The 26,525-nt window shown below is 43.2% G+C and overlaps 1 protein-coding gene across 1 annotated transcript in view; it reads left to right on the plus strand.

Annotated features, from left to right (window-relative positions):
• Window positions 1-26,525, plus strand: part of SCN8A (sodium voltage-gated channel alpha subunit 8) — a 120,877-nt gene that overhangs the window by 45,270 nt on the left and 49,082 nt on the right. Inside the window, exons 4-9 of the mRNA XM_054012525.1 lie at window positions 592-681; window positions 936-1,064; window positions 3,793-3,884; window positions 17,893-18,114; window positions 24,471-24,534; window positions 25,879-26,020. Of these exons, the coding sequence (XP_053868500.1) occupies window positions 592-681; window positions 936-1,064; window positions 3,793-3,884; window positions 17,893-18,114; window positions 24,471-24,534; window positions 25,879-26,020 (739 nt within the window). The remainder of the gene's footprint in view (window positions 1-591; window positions 682-935; window positions 1,065-3,792; window positions 3,885-17,892; window positions 18,115-24,470; window positions 24,535-25,878; window positions 26,021-26,525) is intronic.

Raw genomic sequence — 26,525 nt, forward strand, 5'->3', positions numbered from 1 at the left:
TACAGCCTTCATGATTTGTTCTAAGCAGTAAAATGTCTGATGTTAAAGAGACAAGACAGTATTTTTGTTTTCCTTGTTTGGTTGCAGAACATGAACATGAAGCATGTGTGCACCTTCCTCTGTTCAGTGCCTGGAGGCAGGACAGAACTGTGCTAACTTGCCGTAAATATTAACTAATGTGAAATGCTGTGCTCCGCGTGTGTGTGTGCAATGCCCTTTGGAGAGTGATATCTCTCAGTTCACTATTGCTCTGTCCCTCGTGCAGTTGTTTGCACAAGTGTAAAGTGGATATAAACTGCTACCAAATCAGAATGCAATGGAGAATCAGCCCCATAGTGTCCAAGAGATCAGAGAATTGTCGGGAAACCAATGAGATAGTTAAATGGAAAAAAATTATATGCAAAAATGTCTCTCTTCTCCATCTCCTGTGACTACTGGATGTTGTCTTGGCTCTTGTCCTATCTAGCTGATAGTGAATAGATCACTGGCTGGAAATTATTCTAATTAGAATTGTCTCTATATTGCAGTGAATTTTACAAAGATGTAAATAGCCAATTTAGCCTGTCCCTTTGTTCCTTGACTTCACCCTACATTATTTAGCATGATCATTATGGCCACTATTTTGACCAACTGTGTATTCATGACTTTTAGTAACCCACCTGAATGGTCGAAGAATGTGGAGTAAGTAGCATTTTTTTGTATCTTTCTCTTTTTAAATACTTCAAATTTTTTTTCTTAAATTCTTGCAGAATTTTGTTTCATTTATTCAATAAGCCTGCTCTTGCTCCCATTTAAGTCAGTGGGAGTAGGATAGGGGTTTTATAACCCCTTGATTTGTTAAGTTAATATATTTGAAAAGATTTTTTCATAATTGAAATTATATTTTTACCACATTGTTCTTAGCAGAGTTCTGTTTTTGACTTCCCTTTTAACAGGTACTCATTCACTGGTATTTATACATTTGAATCACTTGTGAAAATAATTGCAAGAGGTTTCTGCATAGATGGTTTTACTTTCCTTCGCGATCCATGGAACTGGCTAGATTTCAGTGTCATCATGATGGCGTAAGTTGCATTTTCAGGTTATTCCTGTTACCAATTCTATGCGTGTACATGAAATGTGGAAGGGGGTTGAATCTTCGAGTGAGACAGGTGCATAGGAAAAAAGGAAAAGCCAAGGAAATCTTAAAGTGGTCACCAAAAAGATCAAAGTTTAGACTCTGGCTTTTATTTTCAGTGCAGTCCTGAGATAAAGAGAGAGCTAAATGCAACTCCACTAAAATTAGTGGAGCTGCATCTGCTTACAACGGCTTTGACTTGGACATGTTTGGGGCAAATCACAGCTTTCTGATTATGCACCTATGGCAGCGGTGCCCAGACTTTTCCTGTTGCACCCCCCCCCCCCCGTAATGGAATCTGTTCATGCCTGCACTCCATTTCTGCACAGCCGAGGCTTCCTCAGCAGAGCTGGGGGCAGAACTGGGGATGGGGGAGGAGCTGGGACTAGGAGTGGAGTTGGCCTCAGGGTGGAGAAGGAATGAGGGCAGAGCTGGGGTGGAGTGGAGCTACGGCTAGGGGCAGAGCAAAGCTGGGTAACGCTCCCTCCCAGCCTCCCTCCCCTGGCCCGGGGACCCACTCTATACCCACCCAAAGTTCCTCTGCACGCCCCCTGAGGGGGCACACCCCATAGTTTGGGGGCCACTTACCTATGATGAGGTAGGGTTTTGTAATTAGTGCCCAGCATTCTAGCTTTACCCCTACGCCAGAGAGTTGGCATGTGCTGGTGAGCTGAGCAAGGGGATGGGAATTAGGAATTTCTAAATCCTTGCTCAACCACTGACTCCCTCCATGGCTTTGGTTTGCATGTTGGGATTTCTTGGGCAGCATTTTGGATACTTGTGGGTTAATAGATAGATATTAACCTTTTGCGGCTAAAAATTCAGAATCCCAAAAAGGGAAGTTTACCATACAGTATTTTATTTTGTCTAGCTCATTCTTTCCCTTTTGCTGAATCAACTTATCTTCCAAGTCTAATAATCAGTGAAGTGCCCAGGTGTCTTACAGCAGGTAGACCACTAAATTCATTTTCCTAATTAGAGATGAATTCTAAACATTTGACACACTGTATCTTATAAAAATGTGTTTCACCTCTTGGCCTGTTCTAACGCACTCTTACAACCCCAACTATCGTCAGTGGAAATATGTCATTGACAATCTGACCAACGCCTGAGGAGAGGAATAATTTTTTTCCTTCCATATTTGCTTTGACACATTTTACACCTGTCCAGGGCCAACACTGGCTACTGAAATCGGAGAGATAATTGATGAAGGCGTGGGGGTCTGATTTTCAAGGGTCCAGGGGACTTGCATTTCGCTGGAGTTGTGGGTGCTCTGCTTTTCTGAAATAACAGGCCCCAACGTTGGCCGAGTGCAGGGGCTTGGGGCATTGGGTTTTTTGGGTGCCAGCACTTTCACTAGTTGTCCTTTCTATGTATTGTTGACTAAAAGATGCATTGTTCAAGAAATGCAAATGAGGCCTTAAATTCAACTAGTCAACGCCTGAGATTTTCATAGGCTCCTAAAGGAGTTAGGTGCCATTTATTGTAAATTGGGAACCTAACTCCTCTAACTCCTTTTGAAAATCTCATCCAATATCATTTGTTGTGCAGCTGGATGGTAAGTTAATAAGCAAGGCAATGTCAACATTGAAAAGACTGTCAGGCTCTCAAAAGCATCAGTACCAAGCATTGTGGGCTCACTCACGTTATAGCCATACAATCACCTTACAATCAGTGGGGTTGTACTGCTGTCATATCAGGAGGATTTGTCCCAAATTCACCAAGGCTTATAGATCATTTAAATCTTACTCATGAGGCTTAGGTGATGTCTAGCTAGTTCTTCTGCACACCAGTGAGTTTGACCTGTAGTGCCTGGAAAGCTACGAAATGCCAGACTTTCCCAAAACAGCAGAATTATTTTCAGAGGCAGTTTGTTTAGTGGTTACAATAGGGGTCCTGGAAGCCAAGACTCTTGGTTTCTATTCCTGGCTTTGATACTGATTCATTTAACCTCTCTGTGCCCCAAGTCTGGCCATCTGTAAAATGGTGATTATACTTAACTGTGCCTCACAGAGAGGTGGCGAAGTTTACTGAATGATTGTCTGTGAGGCACTTAGATGCTGCATAACTGCAAATGTTGATGACCATTAAAAACGGAGGAAGTGAAATAGCTCTGATTGACAACACGCCCCATTAAATTGAGGAAACAGTCTGTCCAAACATACCTGGTTTCTTTTGCCAAGTAACTTTTTAAAATTGCTTTTCACAGGTCTGTACAGTATTAAAACATTAGACTCCAAATTGGGGAAAGCTCAAAGAACAAAACATGCATCTGGGCTAATTGGCCTATGTTCTTGAGGCATTTTTAAACTGGTTTTGGCTTTGTATCTTTCTCTGTCTCTCTCAATGCCAGTTCTAAAGCATTTTAAATTACAGTCTGTTTCCTACAAACGATTATATTAAAAGGAAGGTGACCCCAATGGTGCCATTAACTCTGGTTTAATTCTGCAGGTATATAACAGAGTTTGTAAACCTAGGCAATGTTTCAGCTCTGCGCACTTTCAGGGTTCTGAGAGCTTTGAAAACTATTTCTGTAATTCCAGGTAAGGCGGCCTCCGGTTGGTGTTAGCTGTTGGGTACAGGCCCCTGTGAGTGATGTTTTGCTTTGTCTGTAGTTGTTTTTTTGGTGTGTGTTTTGTCATTGTGTTTTTTGTGTGTGACCTCCCTCATTACAGATATGTCACAGAGTTTGTGGACCTTGGGAATGTCTCAGCATTGAGAACTTTCAGAGTTCTTCGAGCTTTGAAAACTATCTCTGTTATTCCAGGTGAGAAATCTTTTAAGCATTAATGCTTATCTTGTGTATGTCTCTCTCTTTCCTCCCTACTTCTCCCACCACTTACCTTTCAAAAATGGCACTGGGACATTTTTGATGGGCTTTGCAGTCTGTATGAATCGACAGTGATTTAAAAAAATAATGCAAGACCATTGGATGAATACTGATAATTGTATATCATCCTCTTAGGTGCATGTCTATCAATATCTAGCCTCTGTGAAAACCCTGAGGTGTATAATTCAAAACAAATAAAGGGCCAGCTACTGCCACTCTTACTCAGGCTGAGTAGTGCCTTGCTCCAGGAGTCATCCAGTTCACTTCAGGAACTTTTGGAGTTACACTAATGGGGATTTTTTTTAATAAAGAACCTGTCATTCTAGGGGGGTTATGATCCCTACTGTTTCAGGGCATACAGTGCTTTAGCTTTTATCTAATCATAAAAATTAGGCCTATTGGATCACCTAGCCCATCCACTACGCCCTGCAGCCAGTGCAGGGAAGCCTTCGGCAATACTACGTCTAGCACGTTGTCCAGTCTGGTTTTTAAAGTGCCAAGTAATGGAGCTTCCTTCACTGTGGCTTCCTGGCTTAGTGGGCGAAGCATGTGATGAGGCACTGGAAGTTCTTGGGTTTTGCTCACCATGCTGCTCATATGTGTGGCCTCTATTTTTGAGTGTGTGAATTTTTGGACACCCAACGTTAGACTGGAAGTAGAGCCTGATTTTCAGGGGTGCTGAGCAACTACATCTCTAGGGACTTCTTGTTAGAGTTTTGGGCGCTCAGCACATCTGAAGTTGGGCATCCAAAATCAGAAGCCACTTGGGAGAGTTTTGATCTAAAACCTCCTTTGTTTTGTCTTCTGTTCTGGCAAATGGGAGTGAGATTTGCTTACTTGCCTCCCGGATATTAGGTTTAGCAAGTTGATAGTTTGTATAGTGCTTTGGGGATGGAAAGTGCGGAGTGTTTTTTATATTATTTTTTCTGACAATGTACTGAGGGAATATTTCTGAAGGCTTTAAGTGCACTGAAAATACAGATTGCCTTGGAGCATGAGTTGGTCTATTCCAGGGTTTGGGGGAGAAGTGATGTAAAATTGTTACCTCAGGTTGTGTGTTTTTAGTGATGTCAAGCCCAGCCTACCTCTTTCTCCAGCTCTCCAAAACGTAGCTCTGCTCTGGAATGAGCGATAGCGCCATCTTTACTTGTTAAGTAAACAATGTCCAGCAACATCCTGCTATTTTCTCAGTGTGCTATTGCATGTATGTTTGCAAAAAAACAAACTAGTGTTCTCAGAAGCAGATGCCTTTTCCCTCCCTCCAGACTGCCAAGCCTACCATATTTATAAACCTTACCTGCTGCATGATGCTCTTAAATACCACCTGCTTTTCTTGCACTGAATGATAGAGAATTGCTCCTTAATTAGAATGCTCTGACTTAGCCTTGTCGGATGGTTGGCAGCACAGCTTAAGATACACACCTCAGGAGGAAGAACTATCTGATTATTGCTGATCATGATGCACTGCTTGGAGAGCAGTTGTGATGCTGTCAGTGCACTGCAGTTCTTAAACTGCCTTGGTTAAAGAGAAAGTATGCTGAAACTGCTTTAGGATGTGCTTCACATTCATCAGTCTAGCAGCGTGAAACCGAGTAATCAACTGCCTAGTTAGTGTGTGTAAACATGCCATTGACCTCGTAGGAAAAGATGTGGAACTGTTCAGCTGCATATCCTAGGCCCCATGCTCCTAACTGCTACCAGGCGTTGCTCTCTAGCTCCTGTGTGCGTTTGGAGCAGGGAGGATCTCGATCCCACTCCCCATTCAGATCAGAATAGCCAGTTTGCAGGAAGTGTCAGGGCTGTGCTGCCTTGTTACAGTACTGAAGGCAGTGAATTCTCAGGCTGGAATTGGAAATGGACCAAGCTTTGCTCACCAGGGCGGCTCTAGGCACCAGCAAGGCACGTGCTTGGGGCGGCCCATTTGCAGGGGCAGCAGGGATCCAGCCTGGGAGCTGAGAACCAACAGGGGGCCCTGGGAGCTGTAGTTCCTTGGTTAGCTCCCTGCCTATAGAGCCAGCCCTGGAGCAGGGAAAGAACTACATTTCCCAGCATGCCCTTGGCCACCACCAACAGGAAAGAGGGGGAGGGAGTGAGGAAGCTGAGACCTCATGCTGCAGCCTGCTGTGAATGGAGAGCTGCGCTGGGAATAGGGATTCCATGTTTTAACATTCAAAAAATAGGACACTCCATGGGGAGGGAGGGTAGCCCCACCCTGCCCCCATCCACTCCCTCCGACTGCCCCCACAGAAACCCCAACCCATCCAACCCCCCCTGCTCCCTGTCCCCTGATCACCCCCTCCCGGGACCCCTGCCCCCCAGGACCCCACCCCCTATCTAAGCCCCACTGGTCCTTGACCCCAACTGCCCCCTCCTGAGACCCCCCTAACTTCCCCCCTAGAACCCCACCCCCACCTGTCCCCTGACTGCCCCCCGAAACCCCTGACCCATGTAACCCCCCCTTCTCGCTGTCCCTGGCTGCCCCTCCCTGAACCTCCGCCCCATCCAACCCCCCCTGCTTCCTGTCCGTTGACTGCCCCCCCGGAACCCCCTACCCCTTCTACAACCCCCCAGCCCCCTTACCGTGCCACTCAGACCAGCGTGTCTGGCTTTGCACAGCGCCAGACACACTGCTGCATACATGCTGCCATGCTCCCCTGCGGAGCCACAGGCCCTCCCCCCCCCCCCCAGCACCTGCCTTCCAGATTTGAACACCTCAGAATTCAGGAGTGCTCAAGCTCAGTTTGGGCAGCTGTTACTTCATTTCCCCCAAATCAAATCTACTGATCCACTGTAACTTGCTGTAGAAAAAGTAGGATAAAATTGAGCAAGAAATGCTTCCCAGTGGTTATTAGGACTGGAATTGCTAATTTCAACAGCCATTGCCCTTTTTTTTGGTTTGTTTGTTTAAAAGGAAGACAGTGATATTGCATTGGCAAATTCCCCATAGAAAGAAAGAGTGGAACAGAAGAATAATAAAGGCACCTCAACTTTTCCTCATTTATGTAGGACAGCCTTATAATATGCATCCAGATATCCTCCAGTCACACAAGCTGAAAATTGTTCCACTTTACTGCAGTTCTGTAACCCTATGGGAACCAATCCTGTCTGTGTTCTGTGCACATCTAAAATTCCTGATGAATGACCTGCCCTGGGAGCGAGTTACCAGTGACCCAGGGCTGCGGCGGAAGGAGGGTGCAGGTGTGGAGGGGTGAGCCCAGGGCTGGGGTGGCAAGAGGTGTGTGTGGGGGGCAATGTTGGGGGGGTAGGGGCAACCCAGAGCTGGGGCGGCAGGGTGTGTGTGTGTGGGGGGGGAGAGCCCAGGGCCGGGGAGGCAGGGGGGTGCGGTGAGGAGCCCAGGGCTGGGAAGGGGGGCAGCCAAAATTTTTTTTGCTTGGGGTGGCAAAAAACCTAGAGCCGGCCCTGTTGGTCACTGACTTAAATTAGAACCTAGATAATAATCTCCCCTGATTGTGCAGTGCTTGGGCCCAGTAGAGGCTTTGCAAAACAAACCCCCTGCCTTCTGGTCCCATCACTAGCAAGAATTGTGAATTTAGGTAATTAACCTACTGGTTGGTTGTCATTAGGGTAAGCTTGGAAGCACTAGTTGTGGGGCAGAGAGCTAGTGTATTACTTGATGGCTTACTATACACACAGAGTAGAAGTGTACTTTTCTCAAGGTAATATATTTGAATATGTTAAAATCTAAATGTTTTCTCTTGTTTCTTCAATGCATGCAGTGGGATGGGAATTCTAATGTCATCTAAAGAGAGAACCATTTTATCATTATGACAGATGTTAAATACACCTTTTGTAAATAATTAGAATTGGCCTCTTAAAAATGAGCAGTGGGTGTTTAGATGAAAAGTATGCAGGACTGGAGACACGCTGCTGGATAAAATTTCATGTAGGGTGGAGAGTTTGCATGCCTTAGTGGATCAGTAATAGGATATAGAGACATTCACCTCTACTTCAGTTCTAGTCTATGTCGGGTGACCAGATGTCCTGATTTTTATAGGAAAAGTGCTAATACTTGGGACCTTTCCTTATCTATGCTCCTATTACCCCTCACCCTCTATCCTGATTTTTCACACTTGCTGTCTGGTCACCCTAAGTCTATGCTAGCAGTAGTTCCCAAATATGACTATCATAAGTAGGGTTACTAGAGAGCAACTGTGAAAAAACGGGACAGGGGGTGGGGTGTAATAGGTGCCTATATAAGAAAAAGTCCCAAAAAAGGGGACTGTCCCTTCAAAAATGGGACATCTGGTCACCCTAATCATAAGATGGTTTGGTGACCTATGCTAAATGAGTACGTTGGTGTTAGTGCACTTCCTGCTGGGGAAGAGTGCACATCATACATGCAAATGACACATCAGGTGCAAAGTGGCCCCAGGCATTGGAAACCTCAGCAAAGAGGCCAAAGACCAAATAGTCCCATGGGAGTGAGCTTCATCCTTCACATCTAGAGGTGATTTCTCCAGACATGCAGGCTAGATGCCTTGCATGGTGTGCATATGTTGTCCTGCGACTAGACAAAGGACTCTTCTGCAGGGCTGACATGCAGGTACATGTGCACACACAGACTGAGGGGCAAGTGACAGTGGAAGCTGCATCTCTCAAATTCTGAAAGAGTAAAGTAGTGGTGCTGCAAGTTGTCTCCTGGGGCCTATATAGTGGGGAAATTTAAAAACCAGTTTAGCGGAACCAATTTTAAAACAGTGTGAGCCATAGGGCAGAGCTGACTTAAGGAAGGCAGGTCCCTTTTTTAATGAAATAGAGTAGTCTTGAAAGCAGCTCAGTAAAAATGGGTCAGGTCACCTAAAACCGGATCTACAGTACTATTCTAACCAGTTTGAAAATATCCCTAGTATCGACAGATCGATAGTGTGTCTCAATCAGTGGTTCTGCTTTAGGCTGGGAAGGCAGACAGCTGAACATCTCACAGGCAACTTTTAATAGTTGTTGAATTAAGCATGGAACTTGCTCTGCATCCTGTTGTATACAACAAGGGTCACATTATCTAACTTGACAAATTGTGTGAAGAAAGACATGTTGAGTCCATCGCAAATGGAAACTAAGCCCGCCTCACCTTGAAAACTTAGTTTCCAAGACATTTGCAACCCACTGGTATCTGAACAGGGCCATTTCTTTTAACTATGAATTGGTAAAGCAAAGCAACAGTGAGGAATCAGAATGATATTCCAAGCCCCCAGGTGACCAAATCTTTCAGTGATACAATTATTAATGTTTTTAAGAGCCTAATTCTCCATGGCACCTCATGCAGTTTTTTATACTAGTGCACAGGTGTGATGACTGCATGCTGTCAGGACAATAGAGAACGGGACCCTAGAGGCACTGAAGATTCGCAAACAACAGCTTAGAGGGCTGAAGGGAATAGGGTGTAAAAATTTCCAGTTGTGTCTGGAAAAATGAGTAGCAATAAAGCTACTTCAAAATTGACAAGAACTTTGGCACTGATTAAAAGCTCTGAGTTTAAAAAAAAAAGTATTCCTACCTGGAACTTCCCTTATTTGTTTTAGTTTACAATTTAATGTGCCTGCTATCCTAAGGCCACTTTACGTCAGCCTGGCAATGTAAGGGGTTCTTAGCGTGGGTAAGATGCTTTTATACTGATGGAACAGTGCAAAGAGGCCTTAGAATAAATGAGAATCCGGCGCAGGTTCCCAAAAGATCACTGGCCCCTCTCTTTTGCATTTTTGGTCTATATTTATATTCAAGCCTAGATTTTTGTTTAGTTACTTAAAGTGCTTAATTCAGATAGATAACTGGTGCGTACTAAATAACACAGCCTTGCTAATGAAATGCCTTCATTTTAGCATTTCTCTACAGATGAATTACCACTGATTCAGACTGTTCTTTAGTTGCATGGTCCATTCACGGTCTTAGGCATGGCATGAACTGTGGCAAGGTGCAAAGTAGAGCTAAACTTTAAAATGTATCTGATAATTGCAAGGCTCAATCTAAGGAGAAACCCTTTTGAATGTCACAAAGCTTGAAAATCAGAAATTAAATCTGCTCTGCTGAGCCTTGCAGTTATATTGCATGATGTAATATCCCAGTTTATTCTTGGTTCCTGATTATGTAATTCAACTCGCTTCACATTTTTGTTTCATGTGTGATAAATTATGGATGGTTCAAATGTGTTTTGGACAATGTTTTTACCATTTGTTTTCCTCCCCAGTTTCCCTGTTTGTGAACTCACTTTTTAGAAAGACATCAAAGAAAGTGAGCTTTGCAAACATGGATAAGACGCCATTGTCATGTCACATGCTGGCACTTACATAACTGAAATAGTAAAAAGGCTTTGAGAGGATGTTATGTGTCAGTGGAGCTGATAATTCATGAAAATGCCTAATTTACATGATTTTCTCTTGTAAACTTCATTTTGTTACAAAAATTCAGGTTCAGTTCTGGATCAAGATAAAAACATCCCAGTACAAAACTTCTAAGTTTGTAGCCAGTGCAACTGGTCAGGAAAGTGTTTTGGTGGGTTTATTTGGTGTCCCCTCTATGAAAAATGTCGATGATTTTTTTTTTTAATTCATCAAACTTTTTTTGAGGGGGTTGCTGAAAAAACAAAGCTTTTCCAGTTTTCAGCTAACAAATTTTTATGGCCAAAACAAAAAAAATCTCAGTTTTTTTGTTTGCTTTTTGATAAAAAGTAAAAAAGTTTTTTGACAAATATTATCTATGATAAGGGTGTGGTGAGAGTTCCCCCTCCAATCTTCTTAACATCTGATTCTCATCCTGCAGTTTTTTCTGCAATATAATCAGGATGCCATAAAGTTGTCTGGGTAAGCAGGTTGGCCATTCTGGCTCCGAGCTCTATGTGGTGCAAGACACCTCAGAATTGATTGCCCTGTTGTACTACTGGTACTGTTTTATGGGCTTCGCCTACGGAGACGCTATGGGATAACTGTTCAGATTTTTCCGGTATGCTGTGACATCAACCATGGTTACAGCAGGTGGCATGAATGGTGGAGATGCACAAAATGGTGAAAAGGGCTGCTGTGTGGACACAGCTCAGCCAGGCTTGTTGCAACTGAGTCAAATGAGTGTGATGAATTGGTCACAAAAACATAGTTGCATCTGGAGTGTAGCTCCAAGTGTAGTTGCAAGTTACAGATGTGGGGTGATGACGGTGCTGAGAGCTCCCACTGATTCCAGCCAGTTGATCAGGAAGGGCAAGTTTGCGGTTAAGACACTGGGCTGCGATTCAGGAGATCTGCGTTCAGTTCCCCACTCTGCCACAGATTCCTTGTGTAACCCTAGGCAAGTTGTTTAATCTCTTTGTGCCTCATTTCCTAGATGAGCATCTTCAGTCTTCATTTGACTTGTCCATTTAGATTAGATTAACTCTCCAAGGCAGGGGTTGCCTCTTACTTTGCGTAGACACAGCACCTACCCCAATGGGGCTCCACTCTCTGCTGGGGCCTCTAGATGCCACTACTAGTAACACACACAATAACTGGTCCATAATTTTGAGATACAGTAAACTACTGTATCCTAGAGTCTGGCCATTGAGCAGATTGTCCTCACAGCACATCCTAAAGGAAGACAAATGGATACAAACTGTAGATTGCCAAAGAAACATTTTTGTCACTGGAAAATTTTCCCTCTAGAGTGTTTTCTGCTCAGGAATGTACCGTGCACAGAAACAACTGCATCTTGGTCTCCCTGTATGTGGACACAAACGTACATGGCTTCATAAATCTTTCAGCTTTGTTGCATTATTTAACACTGAGATCTGCAGAAGGGCCATGTAAATCTAAAAAAGTCCTGCAGGAAGGAGAGGATCGCATGACTCAGCTCCAACCCACTTGGAGTTTAATGGTGTGAAAACATTTGAGGCAAGTTGATTATAAGTTGAGGTGGAAATATCGTCGTTGCTTAGAGGGAGCAGGAGCTCAGAGGAACAAGCTGCAGTTTGAGGCTTTTTCCTGCTAGAGGCGCTGAACAAGCATTTCTGGACCGAGAGGTTTTAATGCTTACATTTTTCATGTGAATTTCCAGCTGGTGACTGGAACAAGTTGGCCCTGGCAACTGAAGCACTGTGTCCACAGAACAGGATCAGCCTGATCAGTGCTAGTTTCCCCATGAGGTTTTGGACCAATGTGCATAATCCCTGTCCTGGAGGACTGATTCTTCACAGCTCATGTAATCTTTGGGCTCCCTGCTGAGACATCCAGCAAGGATACCAGTTGTGATGCCCACCAATGAAACTCACCAATCCTATTTCACCGAAGAGGGCTGTCAAGCAGGAGGATAAAAATGCCATGCGATCTTTAGCAACCAAAAGTGGTGGGAGGCCTCAATTTTACACTGCATCCAAAAGGCAGCACCTTCAGTAGCACCAGCCCCAGTCATCAGTTAAGTAGTGATGCAGATGGGAAGAACTCCCACCGAATCATCAACACTTCCCATCACAATCTGATTTTCTATTGAAGTCTCCCATCCAATTACTGTGAGCTCCAGTGAGGTTGCATTACAAACTGGCTTCACTTTGCCCAGAAATTTAAAAATAAAAATCTCCCCATCTAATCTTGCTTCACAAGTTTTTGCTGTTGCTGAATTTTGGGGCAAGTCCAGAAGTCTGTATTGTATTGCTCTAAAAATTAGTTCAATTTATTCAGATTTTAAGGCCATGAAGGGGCCATTATGATAATCTAGTCTGACATCATGCATAACACAGGCCATAAGGATTTCACCCAGTCAACGCAGTCATAATACTAGGAATGGGATTTGAAACTAGGCATTTAGGGGAGACTGCGACCTTAACCCCGTGCTTGGCCACTCCTGCCATTTACAGTGTTGACCACTTGGTTGAAGATGCAGACAAACTTCAGCTCCTTCTGATCTCATTGTGGAAATGAATCACTCCAGAATTACAATGTGGTCTCAAGAACCATCACACCAAAGACTAATTTTGCCATGTATTCTAGGTCTGAGCATTCTGCAACGCATAGATCATACAATAAAGATGGATCAGAACCAACCAGCTAATTCTGTCGAAACAAAGAATGCATGGAAATATATAAATACTTGCATGTAATCTCTAGGCAGAGAGCAGTGACTGGGTGCAAAGACTTCTGATCTGGGCCCTGATGCAAAGTCCACTAAAATCAATGGGAATTTTTTAATTGGCTTCCATGGGCTTTGGATGAAGCTGCTAGTAAACCTAGGAGGGTCTGATAGCTGACAACTGAAGGCTGGTGTGGTGATCTGAGCCAGAGCTTTGGGTCTGATCCAATCCTAGCTGAAATATCTACTGCTGGGATTGTTGCACGCTCTCACTCTCCTTCAGAATTAGTGCCTATAGACGACCTTAAATGGCTGCTTGCCCGAGAGGTTGTTATAGAAGGCTGGTGGTTGTCTGAGGAAGCATTTCAGGCCTGGGATGAATGCTTGGGCTTAACTAGGCTAACATTTTCTGGAGTTTTTAAACCTAAAGCCCTCTTGGGAGGTAGCTAAAGCAGTGATGAGGGGGAAGTTAATATCAATTACAATTGTATGGAAGCACTGATGGATGTGGTGAGGTTTGGGAGGCAAGGGATGGAAATCCATGCATGGTCTGGGAATAATAAAGTGTATCAAAAGTGCTCACAGCTAGCAGTAAATTAAGGGAGTAAGAGATTCATAAAGCACAACATTTAATGACTCATTAAATGCCTCTTTTTGCGTATGATTTAAAGGGGTAAGTTATCGTTGTGGCAATGTTAAAAGGAAGGATGCCTGTCTCATAGGAGTCTCTCTTACCAGATCTCTAAAAGGGTAGGGATTTCTTTTCAGAAGTTGCATACGATCCAATTCTCTGGGCAGAGAGTGGAGAAAGGTAAACTACATTTCTGATCTGGAAAAATATTTTGGAGGATGAAGTTAGGAGATGGTTCAGGAGTGTCCATTAGCACTAGGGGCCTAGATAACTTTCCTATGGAATACTATGCAGTCAAGGCCACTGCTAATGATGGGACACAGGACTAAATCCCTCTGTGGCATGATCTGGTATGGCAAATATTTGTGACACATCTCCTCGCTTTTTCTGGAAAGGGTGTAGGGGCATCCTTGCTGAATTCTTATGGGAAAACTTACCAGCCTGCATACGCAACCTGCTTGACCAACTCTTACCAGATGATGATGAGAAACTAACAATATTTTATTTGCTTGTCAAACACCAAAAATTAGTTGCTGCGTGAGTAGAATTTTGCAAGGTGTGAAAGGGTCTGATTTGCCTATGGAGAAGAAGTGAGGCAGAACAGACAAAGGGAGTAACTTAGCATTCATGGATGCTTTTAAAAGTTATCAGTAGTGTTTATAATGGGAATAAGGAGGTGGAGGGCTAAGCAAGAATTTCTAGCTGAAACTGAGATCTAATACTGGCAGAAACATTTGATGTTTTCTGCTGTCTCTCATGGACATGGGGCTTAGAGCTCCAGGGAGAGGAGAAGGATTTTACCTTGAGCTCATCTAACTGTTTTTGTCATGGTGAAAATGTTGCTTCTCTTTCTTAGTCGGTAAGTAAGCAGGATGGAGGTGGCTTTTATTTTAATTTACTGAAGCACTGCTTGAGTTTGTGGGGCCTGGCAGTTTTGGGGGGGAAACTGTTTTGGCCTTTGTAAATGGAGCAGGGGTGAGTTGGGAGTTGCCATGGGAGGGAACATCCCAGGATTATTTTCAGAGTCGCTTATGACCACCCTTAGAAATTCTGTCTGAAATCCATGTGCAGCAAAGCTCTTGTCTGCTTTTATTCCCTTCATGCTATAAATGTAGGACAATCCCGCTGGACGTTAGAGTTGTTTGTTTTTAAGAGTCTACCCTTGTTTTTCTTCTGCACTCCAAATTCCTGTTGACTTTTGACTGTGTTCTGCACACCTTTCATATAGGTCCGACTTGAAGGTGTTCTCCTGCATTCCTTGCTCATGCAAATTGTTCATTGAGTTGAATGATGGTACCTGTGCAGATCAGACTGAGCTTGGAAGATCCCTTTTTAGAACTTTTATTTCTTGTCTAAGACGTGTACTGTCTTTAATATTAAACCACATACATCAACTGAATCTGAAGAACAACTAGCCAAAGACTTAAAAAGTAATAGCAAAAAAAAATGTTCAGTACGTCAGAAGCAGGAAGCCTGCTAAACAACCAGTGGGGCCACTGAATGATCAAAGGACCACTCATGGACAATAAGGCCGTTGCAGAGAAATTAAATTAAATTCACGGCTGAGGATGTGAGGGAGATTCCCACTCTTAAGCCATCCTGTTTAGGTGACAAATCTGAAGAACTGTCCCAGTTTGAAGTGTCACTAGAGGAGGTTTTGGAAATTGATAAACTAAACAGTAATAAATCACCAGGACCAGATGGTATTCACCCAAGTGTTCTGAAGGAACTCAAACGTGAAATTGCAGAACTACTAACTGTAGTCTGTATAACCTATCATTTAAATAAGCTTTTGTACCAAATGACTGGAGGATAGCTAACGTGACGCCAGTTTTTAAAAAGGGCTCCAGAGGTGATCCCGGCAATTACAGGCAGGTAAGCCTGATTTCAGTACTGGGCAAACTATATAGTAAAGAACAAAATTGTCAGACACATAGATTAATGTAATTTGTTGAGTAAAAGTCACCATGTTTTTTGTAAAGGGAAATTATGCCTCACCAATCTATTAGAATTCTTTGAGGGGGTCAACAACAGGGCCGGCTCCAGGGTTTTGGCCGCCCCAAGCAGCCAAAAAAAAGCCGCGATCGCAATCTGCAGCGGCAATTCGGCGGGAGGTCCTTCGCTCAGAGCGGGAGTGAGGGACCATCCTCCGAATTGCCGCCGAATAGCTGGACGTGCCGCCCCTCTCCGGAGTGGCCGCCCCAAGCACCTGCTTGCCAAGCTGGTGCCTGGAGTCGGCCCTGGTCAACAAGCACATGGAAAAGGGGGATCCAGTGGATGTAGTGACTTAGATTTTCAGAAAGCCTTTGACAAGGTCCCTCACCAAAGGCTCTTAAGCAAAGTAAGCAGTCGTGGGGTAAGAGGGAAGGTCCTCTCATGGATTGGTAACTGGTTAATAGGAAACACAGGGTAGGAATAAATGGTCAGTTTTCAAAATGGAGAGATGTAAATAGTGGTGTCCCCAGGGGTCAGTACTGGGACCAGTCCTATTCAACATATTAATAATTGATTTAGAAAAAGGGGTTAAACAGTGAGGTGGGAAAATTTGCAGATGATACAAAACTACTCAAGATAGCTAAGTCCAAAGCAGACTGCAAAGAGCTACAAAAGTATCTCACAAAACTGGGTGACTGGGCAACAAAATGGCAGATGAAATTCAAGGCTGATAAATGCAAAGTAGTGCACATTGGAAAAAATAATCCCAACTATACATATAAAATGATGGGGTCTAAATGAGCTGTTACCACTCAAGAAAGAGATCGTGGAGTCATTGTGGATAGTTCTCTGAAAACATCCACTCAGTGTGCAGCAGCAGTCAAAAAAGTGAACAGAATGTTGGGAATCATTAAGAAAGGGATAGAGAATAAGACAGAAAATATCATATTGCCTCTATATAAATCCATGGTACGCCCACATCTTGAATACTGCATGCAGATGTTGCTGCCCCATCTCAAAAAAGATATATTGGAATTGGAAAAGGTTCAGAAAAGAGCATCAAAAACTATTAGGGCTATAGAATGGCAGCCATATGAGGAGAGATAAATAAGACTAGGACTTTTCAGCTTTGAAGAGAGATGACTAAGGGGAGATATATGATAGAGGTCTATAAAATCATGACTAGTGTGGAGAAAGTCAATAAGGAAGTGTTATTTACTCTTTCTCATAACCCAAAAACTAGGGGTCACCAAATGAAATTAATAGGCAGCAGGTTTAAAACAAACAAAAAAGGAAGTATTTTTTCACAAAGCGCACAATCAACCTGTGGAACTCCTTGCCAGATGATGTTGTGAAGGCCAAGACTATACAGGGTTAAAAAAAGAACTAGATAAATTCATGGAGGATAGGTCCATCAATGGCTATTAGCCAGGATGGACAGGGATGGTGTCCTTAGCCTCTGTTTGCCAGAAGTTGGGAAGGGGTGACTGGATGGATCACTGGGGCACCTGGCATTAGCCACTGTTGGAAGACCGTTTACTGGGCTAGCTAGATGGACCTTCGGTCTGACCCAGTATGGCCGTTCCTATGTTCTTAACTGTCTGTGCAGCTTTGGCCGCAAGTTTATAGAGTCCCAAAGAGGCAGTTTATACTGGAGAAAATCCTAACACTTTTCCGTGGAATCCTCTTATGCCAGATTGAAAGAGTAAAGGCCAGTCTAAAATGGAACGTTGCACAGGTTTAACTAAAGGTGTGGTTTTTAAACCACTTTAAACAAATGCAACTGTGCATGTTGACAATCTGATATCCTTTTAAACCTGGGTTATATCTGTGTAGCTTGCACCATATGAACCAGGTTTAAACCCAAATAACACTGCCCACATAGGGGTTTGCATCAGTTTAACTAAATTAGATTTTGCACCAATTTAACTCGATGTAACGTCTGTGTGCAGACAAGCCCTAACATTCATCTCAGAGGCTCCTAAATATACGCTGTTGCTAGAAAACAGATTTTGAATGGTGACCTTTTAATATTTTAATTTGTCTTAAGTCACTGGGACACATTTATTCCTGGTCCTTCACTGAAGTCAGTGGAATTACACCCAGGATTCATTTGGCTCAGCTTCCCTCCCCCCACCCATTATACTTTGCTGTAATCAATGTACGGTAGGGGAAAACCTGAATAGATCCACTGTTCCAGTGCAGCTTTGATTTCCCATGGACCTGGCTGTCCTTAAGCAATGACCTTTTGCCTCTGTGTTATAGATGTAATGTGCAATGTATTGTCTGTGTGATGATTATATGAAAGTGATTTCTAGCCCTATTTTCTCTCTGCAGGCTTGAAGACCATTGTGGGTGCCCTAATTCAGTCTGTGAAGAAACTGTCAGATGTAATGATTTTGACAGTGTTTTGCCTCAGTGTCTTTGCTTTAATCGGCCTGCAGCTGTTTATGGGCAATTTGAGGAACAAGTGTGTAATATGGCCAATTAACCTCAATGAGAGCTTCCTAGAGAATGGCACCAGGGGGTTTGACTGGCAAGAATACACCAACAATGTCTGTAGGTATTTCTTCAGCAATGCTCTCTAAAGTCTGTTTTCTTTTTACATGACGAAATATTGTTGGCCAAGATTTTCAAAATGACTTGAGATTTTGGGTGCCCAGCGTCAGGCATCTTAAAGGCCCTGGTTTTTAAGCACTTCTTGGAAATTGGGTCTCTTTAAGGTGTCTTAAATTGGGTGTCCAGATTCACTTTGGAAAATCATGGCTTTGTCCATTTCAGCATGGTGAGTGCTGTTCCTAAAATAACCATTGTCTACTGGACTGGCCAGTATAAACCTGTCCCTGTTATAAGGTTGCAGATCTGGAGAGGCCTTTGCAAAGCTCTGTAGATCTGTGCTCAACATAATTTTTTTTGTTTAGATCAATGTGACTTTTGCTTTGAGATTCAAAACCCCCCAAATGGTGGTCTTTTCCACCTCCACAAAGTAGCTAAAACACAATTCTGCCTTGAGTGTAGATGGCACTGGAGAGTGTGTTGTCCTTGACCCTGGAGTGCGCTGTGAGCACCAACCATGTTTTAACGACATCAGAGGATGGTTGTGTTAGTGTTCCATAGTGCTGATTCTTTTCCAGAAAAAGTGGAACCAAAAACGCCAGAGAAAAAATTAGTTGAAATCACCAAGTTTTACTTTGTATTAATTTCAATGGAATAAATAGTTCCAAAGATTTAAAGGTGTTAACGTGACCCTGCCACAGTCCAATGTGAAGTAGTTTTATTGGAATACAGAGACCTCAGTCTGCTTAGTACCATGGCAAACACGTCCTTAAATGTCAGTACATCTTTGAGGATCAGGATGACAAAGACCCAGTGGTGCCCCAGTGAAGCTGGGGGGGTCCCAGGAAATGTTGCGGGTGGCAGGCATGATGGTGAAGCTCACTTCTTTTAGTCAGCAGTTGTGTTCCCTTTTGCCTCCTGGCCCTGCAAAAGTCTTGTCTTTTGAGGACCCAGAAAGGGAATAATGAGAAGAATAACCCGTCCTCTCATTATTTTGTCTACAGATTAGGTCTAATTTCTGACAATCCACCTTTGGTTCATTGATTTCCAGTCCCTCACTTTTCTTGTTTATGGTCATGATCTTAACACAGTCCTTGAATTATATCAGTTGGCCTTTTTGTTTAGACTAATTCAGTCTCTCTCTACCTTTTGCACTTTTCCCCATCAGTATTTATCGTTATAGATTGTCACACCTTATAAACTTTTATCTCCTTTCCCACAGTTAGGCTTACAAGTGGAGTAGGGCTACTAGGCCCCAATTATCACATCATCACCTGGTTTCAAGGACAAACCTTACACTGTAGCCCCTGGTTCAGGGCTCACTTGATACTCGGCCCAGGTTTGCAACCTGTATGTCCAACCCAGAGTGAGTTCTGTGCCTCCAAGCTCACAAACAAAGCTTTTTACAGCCCAGTCTGTTTAGTTTTAAATGTAGAGTTTGTGAAAGCTACTTCCTTGCCTCAGGGATTCCCTCTCTCTGGCTGTGTCTTATCAAGTGTTATTAATGAGTGGTCAGCCAAGATTGCATACAACTCCAGAGAGAGGGCTTTAGGGAGTGAGAAAGTGGCTCATGTATTTGATTCTTAAATCCTGGTTCTATAGCAGGGAGGCTCGTGTCATCAGGGCGTGGGCCACAATAAGCTTCTCTCTATCCTTCACTGAACTGTACATGCTTTCTTTGTATTAAGCCTTGACCTGACCCCCATTTTCCCATTGTATCTATGTCCAGCATCCTCTTCCAACTGCCATTCTTGCATCCTGGCCTCTTGTCTCTTAGAGCCTTATCTTTGTGTGTCAGTCAGCATTGATTTAGAAAAAAAACATGCATTTGGAAAAGATATGTGCAAAGAGACCTACAGAGCATGTTGGACCATTTGTAACTATAGTTCAGTTGGGAAACTAGGCCTGTTTTCCTTTCCTTTCCTACTTATTTATTTGCAGTTCTTCATCCTGACTGGTTGACTTTTGTAACAATGAGGGATAATGAATCCTAAATACTCGTGTTTGTGCCCAAATGCCATGTAGATGGTCGTGGTACATGTAGGTACCAATGACATAGGGAAGGGTAGGAGAGATGTCCTGGAGGCCAAATTTAGGCTGCTAGGGAAGAGACTGAAATCCAGGACCTCTATGGTGGCATTCTCAGAAATGCTCCCAGTTCCACGTGCAGGGCCAGGTAGGCAGGCAGAGCTTCAGAGTCTCAATGCGTGGATGAGGCGATGGTGTAGAGAGGAGGGGCTTACTTTCATTAGGAACTGGGGAAACTTTTGGGATGGGGGAGCCTATACAGGAGAGATGGGCTCCACCTAAACCAAAGTGGAACCAGACTGCTGGCACTAAACATTAAAAAGGTTGTAGGGCAGTTTTTAAACTAGGAGATGGGGAAAAGCCGACTGCTGCAGAGGAGCATGTGGATCGGACAGAGACTTCTCTTAGGGGAGAGTCTAATGATAGAGAATCTCCAGGTTATAGTCAGGAGCAGAGGATGGAGGAGGATAAAGTAGGGGCCAGATCAGACGAGAAACATTCACATAAAAAAGTATCTAACACATGAGAAAAGGGCAGACAGATAAACAATGACAAGTTTTTAAAGTGCTTGTACACAAATGCTAGAAGTCTAAATAATAAGATAGGTGAACTAGAGTGCCTCGTGATAAAGGAGGATATTGATATAATAGGCATCACAGAAACCTGGTGGACTGAGAGCAATCAATGGGACACAATCATTCCGGGGTACAAAATATATCGGAAGGACAGAACAGGTCGTGCGGGGGGGAGGGGGAGTGGCACTATATGTGAAAGAAAATGTAGAATCAAATGAAGTAAAAATCTTAAGTGAATCCACATGTTCCATAGAATCTCTATGGATAGAAATTTCATGCTCTAATAAGAATATAACATTACGGATCTATTATAGACCACCTGACCAGGACAGTGATAGTGATGATGAAATGCTAAGGGAAATTAGAGAGGCTATCAAAATTAAGAACCCAATAATGGTGGGGGATTTCAATTATCCCCATATTGACTGGGAACATTTCGCTTCAGGACCAGGGCCGGCTCCAGGCACCAGCCCACCAAGCTTGTGCTTGGGGCGGCACCTGGAGGGGGGCGGCGCGGTGCTCCGGGTCCGGCCGCCGGGGAGAGCAGAGCCCCGGCTGGGGCTCGCTGCCCTCCCCGCGGCGCTCTGGCCACCCTCCCCTGCTGCGCTGAGGGGGGGGCAGCCGGAGGCTTTTTTGCCTGAGGCGGCAAAAAAGCCAGAGCCGGCCCTGTTCAGGATGAAATGCAGAGATAAAATGTCTCGATACTTTAAATGACTGCTTCATGGAGCAGCTGGTACAGGAACCCACAAGGGGAGAGGCAACTCTAGATTTAGTCCTGAGTGGAGCGCAGGAGCTGGTCCAAGAGGTAACTATAACAGGACCGCTTGGAAATAGTGACCATAATATAATAGCATTCAACATCCCTGTGGTGGGAAGAACATCTCAACAGCCCAACACTGTGGCATTTAATTTCAAAAGGGGGAACTATGCAAAAATGAGGGGGTTAGTTAAACAGAAGTTAAAAGGTACTAAGTGAAATCCCTGCAAGCTGCATGGGTGCTTTTTAAAGACACCATAATAGAGGCCCAACTTCAATGTATACCCCAAATTAAGAAACACAGTAAAAGAACTAAAAAAGAGCCACCGGGGCTTAACAACCATGTGTAAAAAGAAGTGAGAGATAAAAAGACTTCCTTTAAAAAGTGGAAGTCAGATTCTAGTGAGGCAAATAGAAAGGAGCATAAACGCTGCCAAATTAAGTGCAAGAATGTAATAAGAAAAGCCAAAGAGGAGCTTGAAGAATGGCTAGCCAAAAACTCCAAAGGTAATAACAAAATGTTTTTTAAGTATATCAGAAGCAGGAAGCCTGCTAAACAACCAGTGGGGCCCCTTGATGATCGAGATACAAAAGGAGCACTTAAAGACGATAAAGTCATTGCGGAGAAACTAAATGGATTCTTTGCTTCAATCTTCACGGCTGAGGATGTTAGGGAGATTCCCAAACCTGAGCCGGCTTTTGTAGGTGACAAATCACAGATTGAAGTGTCACTAGAGGAGGTTTTGGAATGAATTGATAAACTTAACATTAACAAGTCACCGGGACCAGATGGCATTCACCCAAGAGTTCTGAAAGAACTCAAATGTGAAGTTGCGGAACTATTAACTAAGGTTTGTAACCTGTCCTTTAGATCAGCTTCTGTACCCGATGACTGTGTAACGCCAATATTTAAAAAGGGCTCTAGAGGTGATCCCGGCAATTACAGACCAGTAAGTCTAACGTCGGTACCGGGCAAATTAGTCAAAACAATAGTTAAGAATAAAATTGTCAGACACATAGAAAAACATAAATTGTTTTATGCAATAAAAATAGTCAACACGGTTTCTGTAAAGGGAAATCATGTCTTACTAATCTATTAGAATTCTTTGAAGGGGTCAACAAACATGTGAACAAGGGGGATCCAGTGGACATAGTGTACTAAGATTTCCAGAAAGCCTTTGACAAGGTCCCTCACCAAAGGCTCTTAAGTAAAGTAAGTTGTCATGGGATAAAAGGGAAGGTCCTTTCATGGATTGAGAACTGGTTAAAAAACTGGGAACAAAGGGTAGGAATTAATGGTAAATTCTCAGAAATGGAGAGGGGTAACTAGTGGTGTTCCCCAAGGGTCAGTCCTCAGACCAATCCTATCCAATTATTTATATATGATCTGGAGAAAGGGGTAAACAGTGAGGTGGCAAAGTTTTGCAGATGATACTAAACTGCTCAAGATAGTTAAGACCAAAGCAGAATGTGATGAACTTCAAAAAGATCTCACAAAACTAAGTGATTGGGCAACAAAATGGCAAATGAAATTTAATGTGGATAAATGTAAAGTAATGCACATTGGAAAAAATAACCCCAACTATACATACAATATGATGGGGGCTAATTTAGCTACAACAAGTCAGGAAAAAGATCTTGGAGTCATGGTGGATAGTTCTTTGAAGATGTCCGTGCAGTGTGCAGAGGCGGTCAAAAAAGCAAACGGGATGTTAGGGATCATTAAAGGGATAGAGTATAAGACTGAGAATATATTATTGCCTTTATATAAATCGATGGTATGCCCATATATTGAATACTGTGTACAGATGTGGTCTCCTCATCTGAAAAAAGATATACTGACACCTAGAAAAGGTTCAGAAAAGGGCAACTAAAATGATTAAGGGTTTGGAACGGGTCCCATATGAGGAAAGATTAAAGAGGCTAGTACTCTTCAGCTTGGAAAAGAGGAGACTAAGGGGGGATATGATAGAGGTATATAAAATCATGAGTGATGTGGAGAAAGTGGATAAGGAAAAGTTATTTACTTATTCCCATAATACAAGAACTAGGGGTCACCAAATGAAATTAATAGGCAGCAGGTTTAAAACAAATACAAGGAAGTTCTTCACGCAGCGCACAGTCAACTTGTGGAACTCCTTACCTGAGGAGGTTGTGAAGGCTAGGACTATAACAGCATTTAAAAGAGAACTGGATAAATTCATGGTGGTTAAGTCCATTAATCGCTATTAGTCAGGATGGATAAGGAATGGTGTCCCTAGCCTCTATTTGTCAGAGGATGGAGATGGATGGCAGGAGAGAGATCACTTGATCATTGCCTGTTGGTCCACTCCCTCTGGGGCAACTGGCATTAGCCACTGTCGGTAGACAGGATACTGGACTAGATGGACCTTTGGTGTGACCCGGTACGGCCGTTCTTATGTTCTTAGATACAGGTACTAGTTCAAAGAACAGCCTATTCCCTAAACATTTAACAAGAGCAAAACCTTGTCCCAGAATAAAAACAAGCTGTAAAGATTGTGAAAGGGAACAGCTAGGAAATGTCTGTGAATGCTGTCAGCTCTGCAGATGAAAGCATTGACTTGACTCCTGAGTTCTTCTGTTTGGTTTCACTTGGTTCTTACTCACCATATTTCCACTTGAAGTGACTAGGCACCAGATTTTTTGCTGCCTTGTATCTCCTTTTGTACTTGTGCAAAGCAGGTAAACATGCTACTATGCGAGTAGGGTTTACACAGGTGTAAGTGACAACACAAAGTGCAAGGTAGTGGGGAATCAGGATCCAGCTCTTTGCAGCTTCTCCCTTGCCTTCCCACTCTTGAATTAACTTGCTCCAGTGTGCCAGCGATTCATTTGTATTTACACTCATACAGCTGTATTAACTTCCAGGAAGAACCTAGATGACTGCTCTGTTAAGACTTCTATAGTTTTGTAATATGCTGAGTCCGTTAAGTGTGCAGTGTGCATACATATGTTTTTTTTAACATTTTTTTTTCCAGCAAACTTTTACACAATCCCTGGGGCCCTTGATCCTTTACTCTGTGGTAACAGCTCAGATGCAGGGTAAGTGTTGGGCTTCATTAAAAGTAAAGAATGTCTTTCATCCCCAATGGCTTTCATAGAGCTTAGTGGTGACAAAGGCTTAGAGGTGGTTCCATGTAGCCTGATCTTCTTTCATTGAATGCCCCCCATTAGTATCTGTCTCTCTACTCTACATGTATGATGCCTGAATATAACTTCTGTTTTAAAAAGACAAATTCATTATTTGTGGTTCATTTTGCACCACTTCAAAATTAAGCAACTGATGTGTATGGAATGTTGCAGGCTACGTTCTCCCAGTTCACTAGCAAATGGATCATAGCCGTACTAGGATGGGATTTCCAAAGGAGATTTGAGAAGTTAGAAGCACTGTTCTCATTACTTTTCAATGAGAATTGTCCTCCTAAATCATTTAGGGCTTTGGGCGCCTAACTACTTCTAAAAATCTGGCCCTTGGACACTTGAAATCCAGTCCTGGGTGCCCAGCTGCCCATAGCACTTTGAAAACCCCGTCCCTAAACTTTAGCGTTCACATTTAATTACCTGAAGTGTAACTGATTTAAAAGCTATGGAATGCATGCAGTAAATACAGATAATGGTATTTCCAATAGCATTTGTAAATGAATTCTGTTTAGTCAAAAGTTGATGGTTAATTTAGGTCACAATAGAAAACTTGATTGGTATAAAAGCAAGAGAACAAGAAAATGAATTTATGGGGTCTCTGAATTTCAACCTCAAGTCACTTAGATTATTCAGGAGGCCTGAAAGGCTTAGGATGGCTGGGAATGAGATCTAGAGCTTTTCACTTCTAGATTCCTGGTTCCAATCCAGCCTTGGTCAGTAGTAACTGTTCTTACTTTCTGATGGCCATTTGTTGGTCAATAAGTTGGTGGTTCTCAATCTAGATACCAATGGTAGGTCCATGTTACATCACCTGCCATCACCACAGTTGGCACTGGCTGGCCTGCAGCAAGGCCAAGGATTGAGGGCAGATCCAAAGCCCACTGAAGAACATGGAAAAATGCCCATTGGCTCAAGAGGGCTTTTGTTCAGGTCACCAGTGGGTCTGAAGACTGTAGTACTGTAGGCTCTTATCCCTGTAGCTAGCCCATCCAGCTCAGGTTTGGTCAGGCAATATGAATAACCTTGTACTGCTGCATTCTGTGGATAAGGACTTCTGTCTCCAGGGTTGTCAACTGCCCTGTTTTTTGCCAACCATTTTGTCCACATGAAAATAAAGCATATATAAAATGTTGCACCTTGCTGCTGTGAAAGTCGTCACAGCCTTTGGCAACAAGCCTCCTGTTAATCTGTCCTTATGGCTCTTACAATATTGATACCCTGAAACTATTTTCATCTTTTCTGCAGCCAATGTCCAGAGGGTTACACATGTATGAAAGCAGGAAGGAATCCAAACTATGGCTACACAAGCTTTGACACTTTCAGCTGGGCTTTCCTAGCCTTATTTCGCCTTATGACTCAGGATTTTTGGGAAAACTTGTATCAGTTAGTAAGTAGATGCATTGCTTCTCTTTTGCTTCCAATGTTTTGTTGCCTGTAATTTCATACACATTTGTGGGAGGATGGGGAGTTTTTTAAGGGTCTGAGGGAGCCACCCACAAGTGTATGCCTGTGTGACTTTGGAGGAGTTGTGCTTTTAAGGTGGGGGAGAATGGCACCAGGGAGAGCGCATGTAGCATTCTTGACTGTTTTCAGCCTGGAGGCTGTTCTGTTTTGCTAAATCTTCTAACTAAGATTCTGTGGTGAATGCTGCAAAATTGTCATACTGTATGTTGTGCATATGCTGCGCACCTCAGCTTTGCTGATACTCTTGTAGCATAACACCGGGCATCCAGGTGCTTTGAAGGGCAAAGTGTATCCATGTTGTCTAAGAACAATTCAGACTTCTCTAGCAGGTTGGCATCATGCTGAACCAGCATTGTTTCAAAAGAATCTCTGTGCTTGGCATTGAGTTTCATACTGTATTTCTGAATCCCTTAAAACTTCCATCCTTT

Source organism: Malaclemys terrapin, chromosome 23, assembly GCF_027887155.1.
Source record: "Malaclemys terrapin pileata isolate rMalTer1 chromosome 23, rMalTer1.hap1, whole genome shotgun sequence".
Classification (NCBI taxonomy): Eukaryota; Metazoa; Chordata; order Testudines; family Emydidae; genus Malaclemys; species Malaclemys terrapin.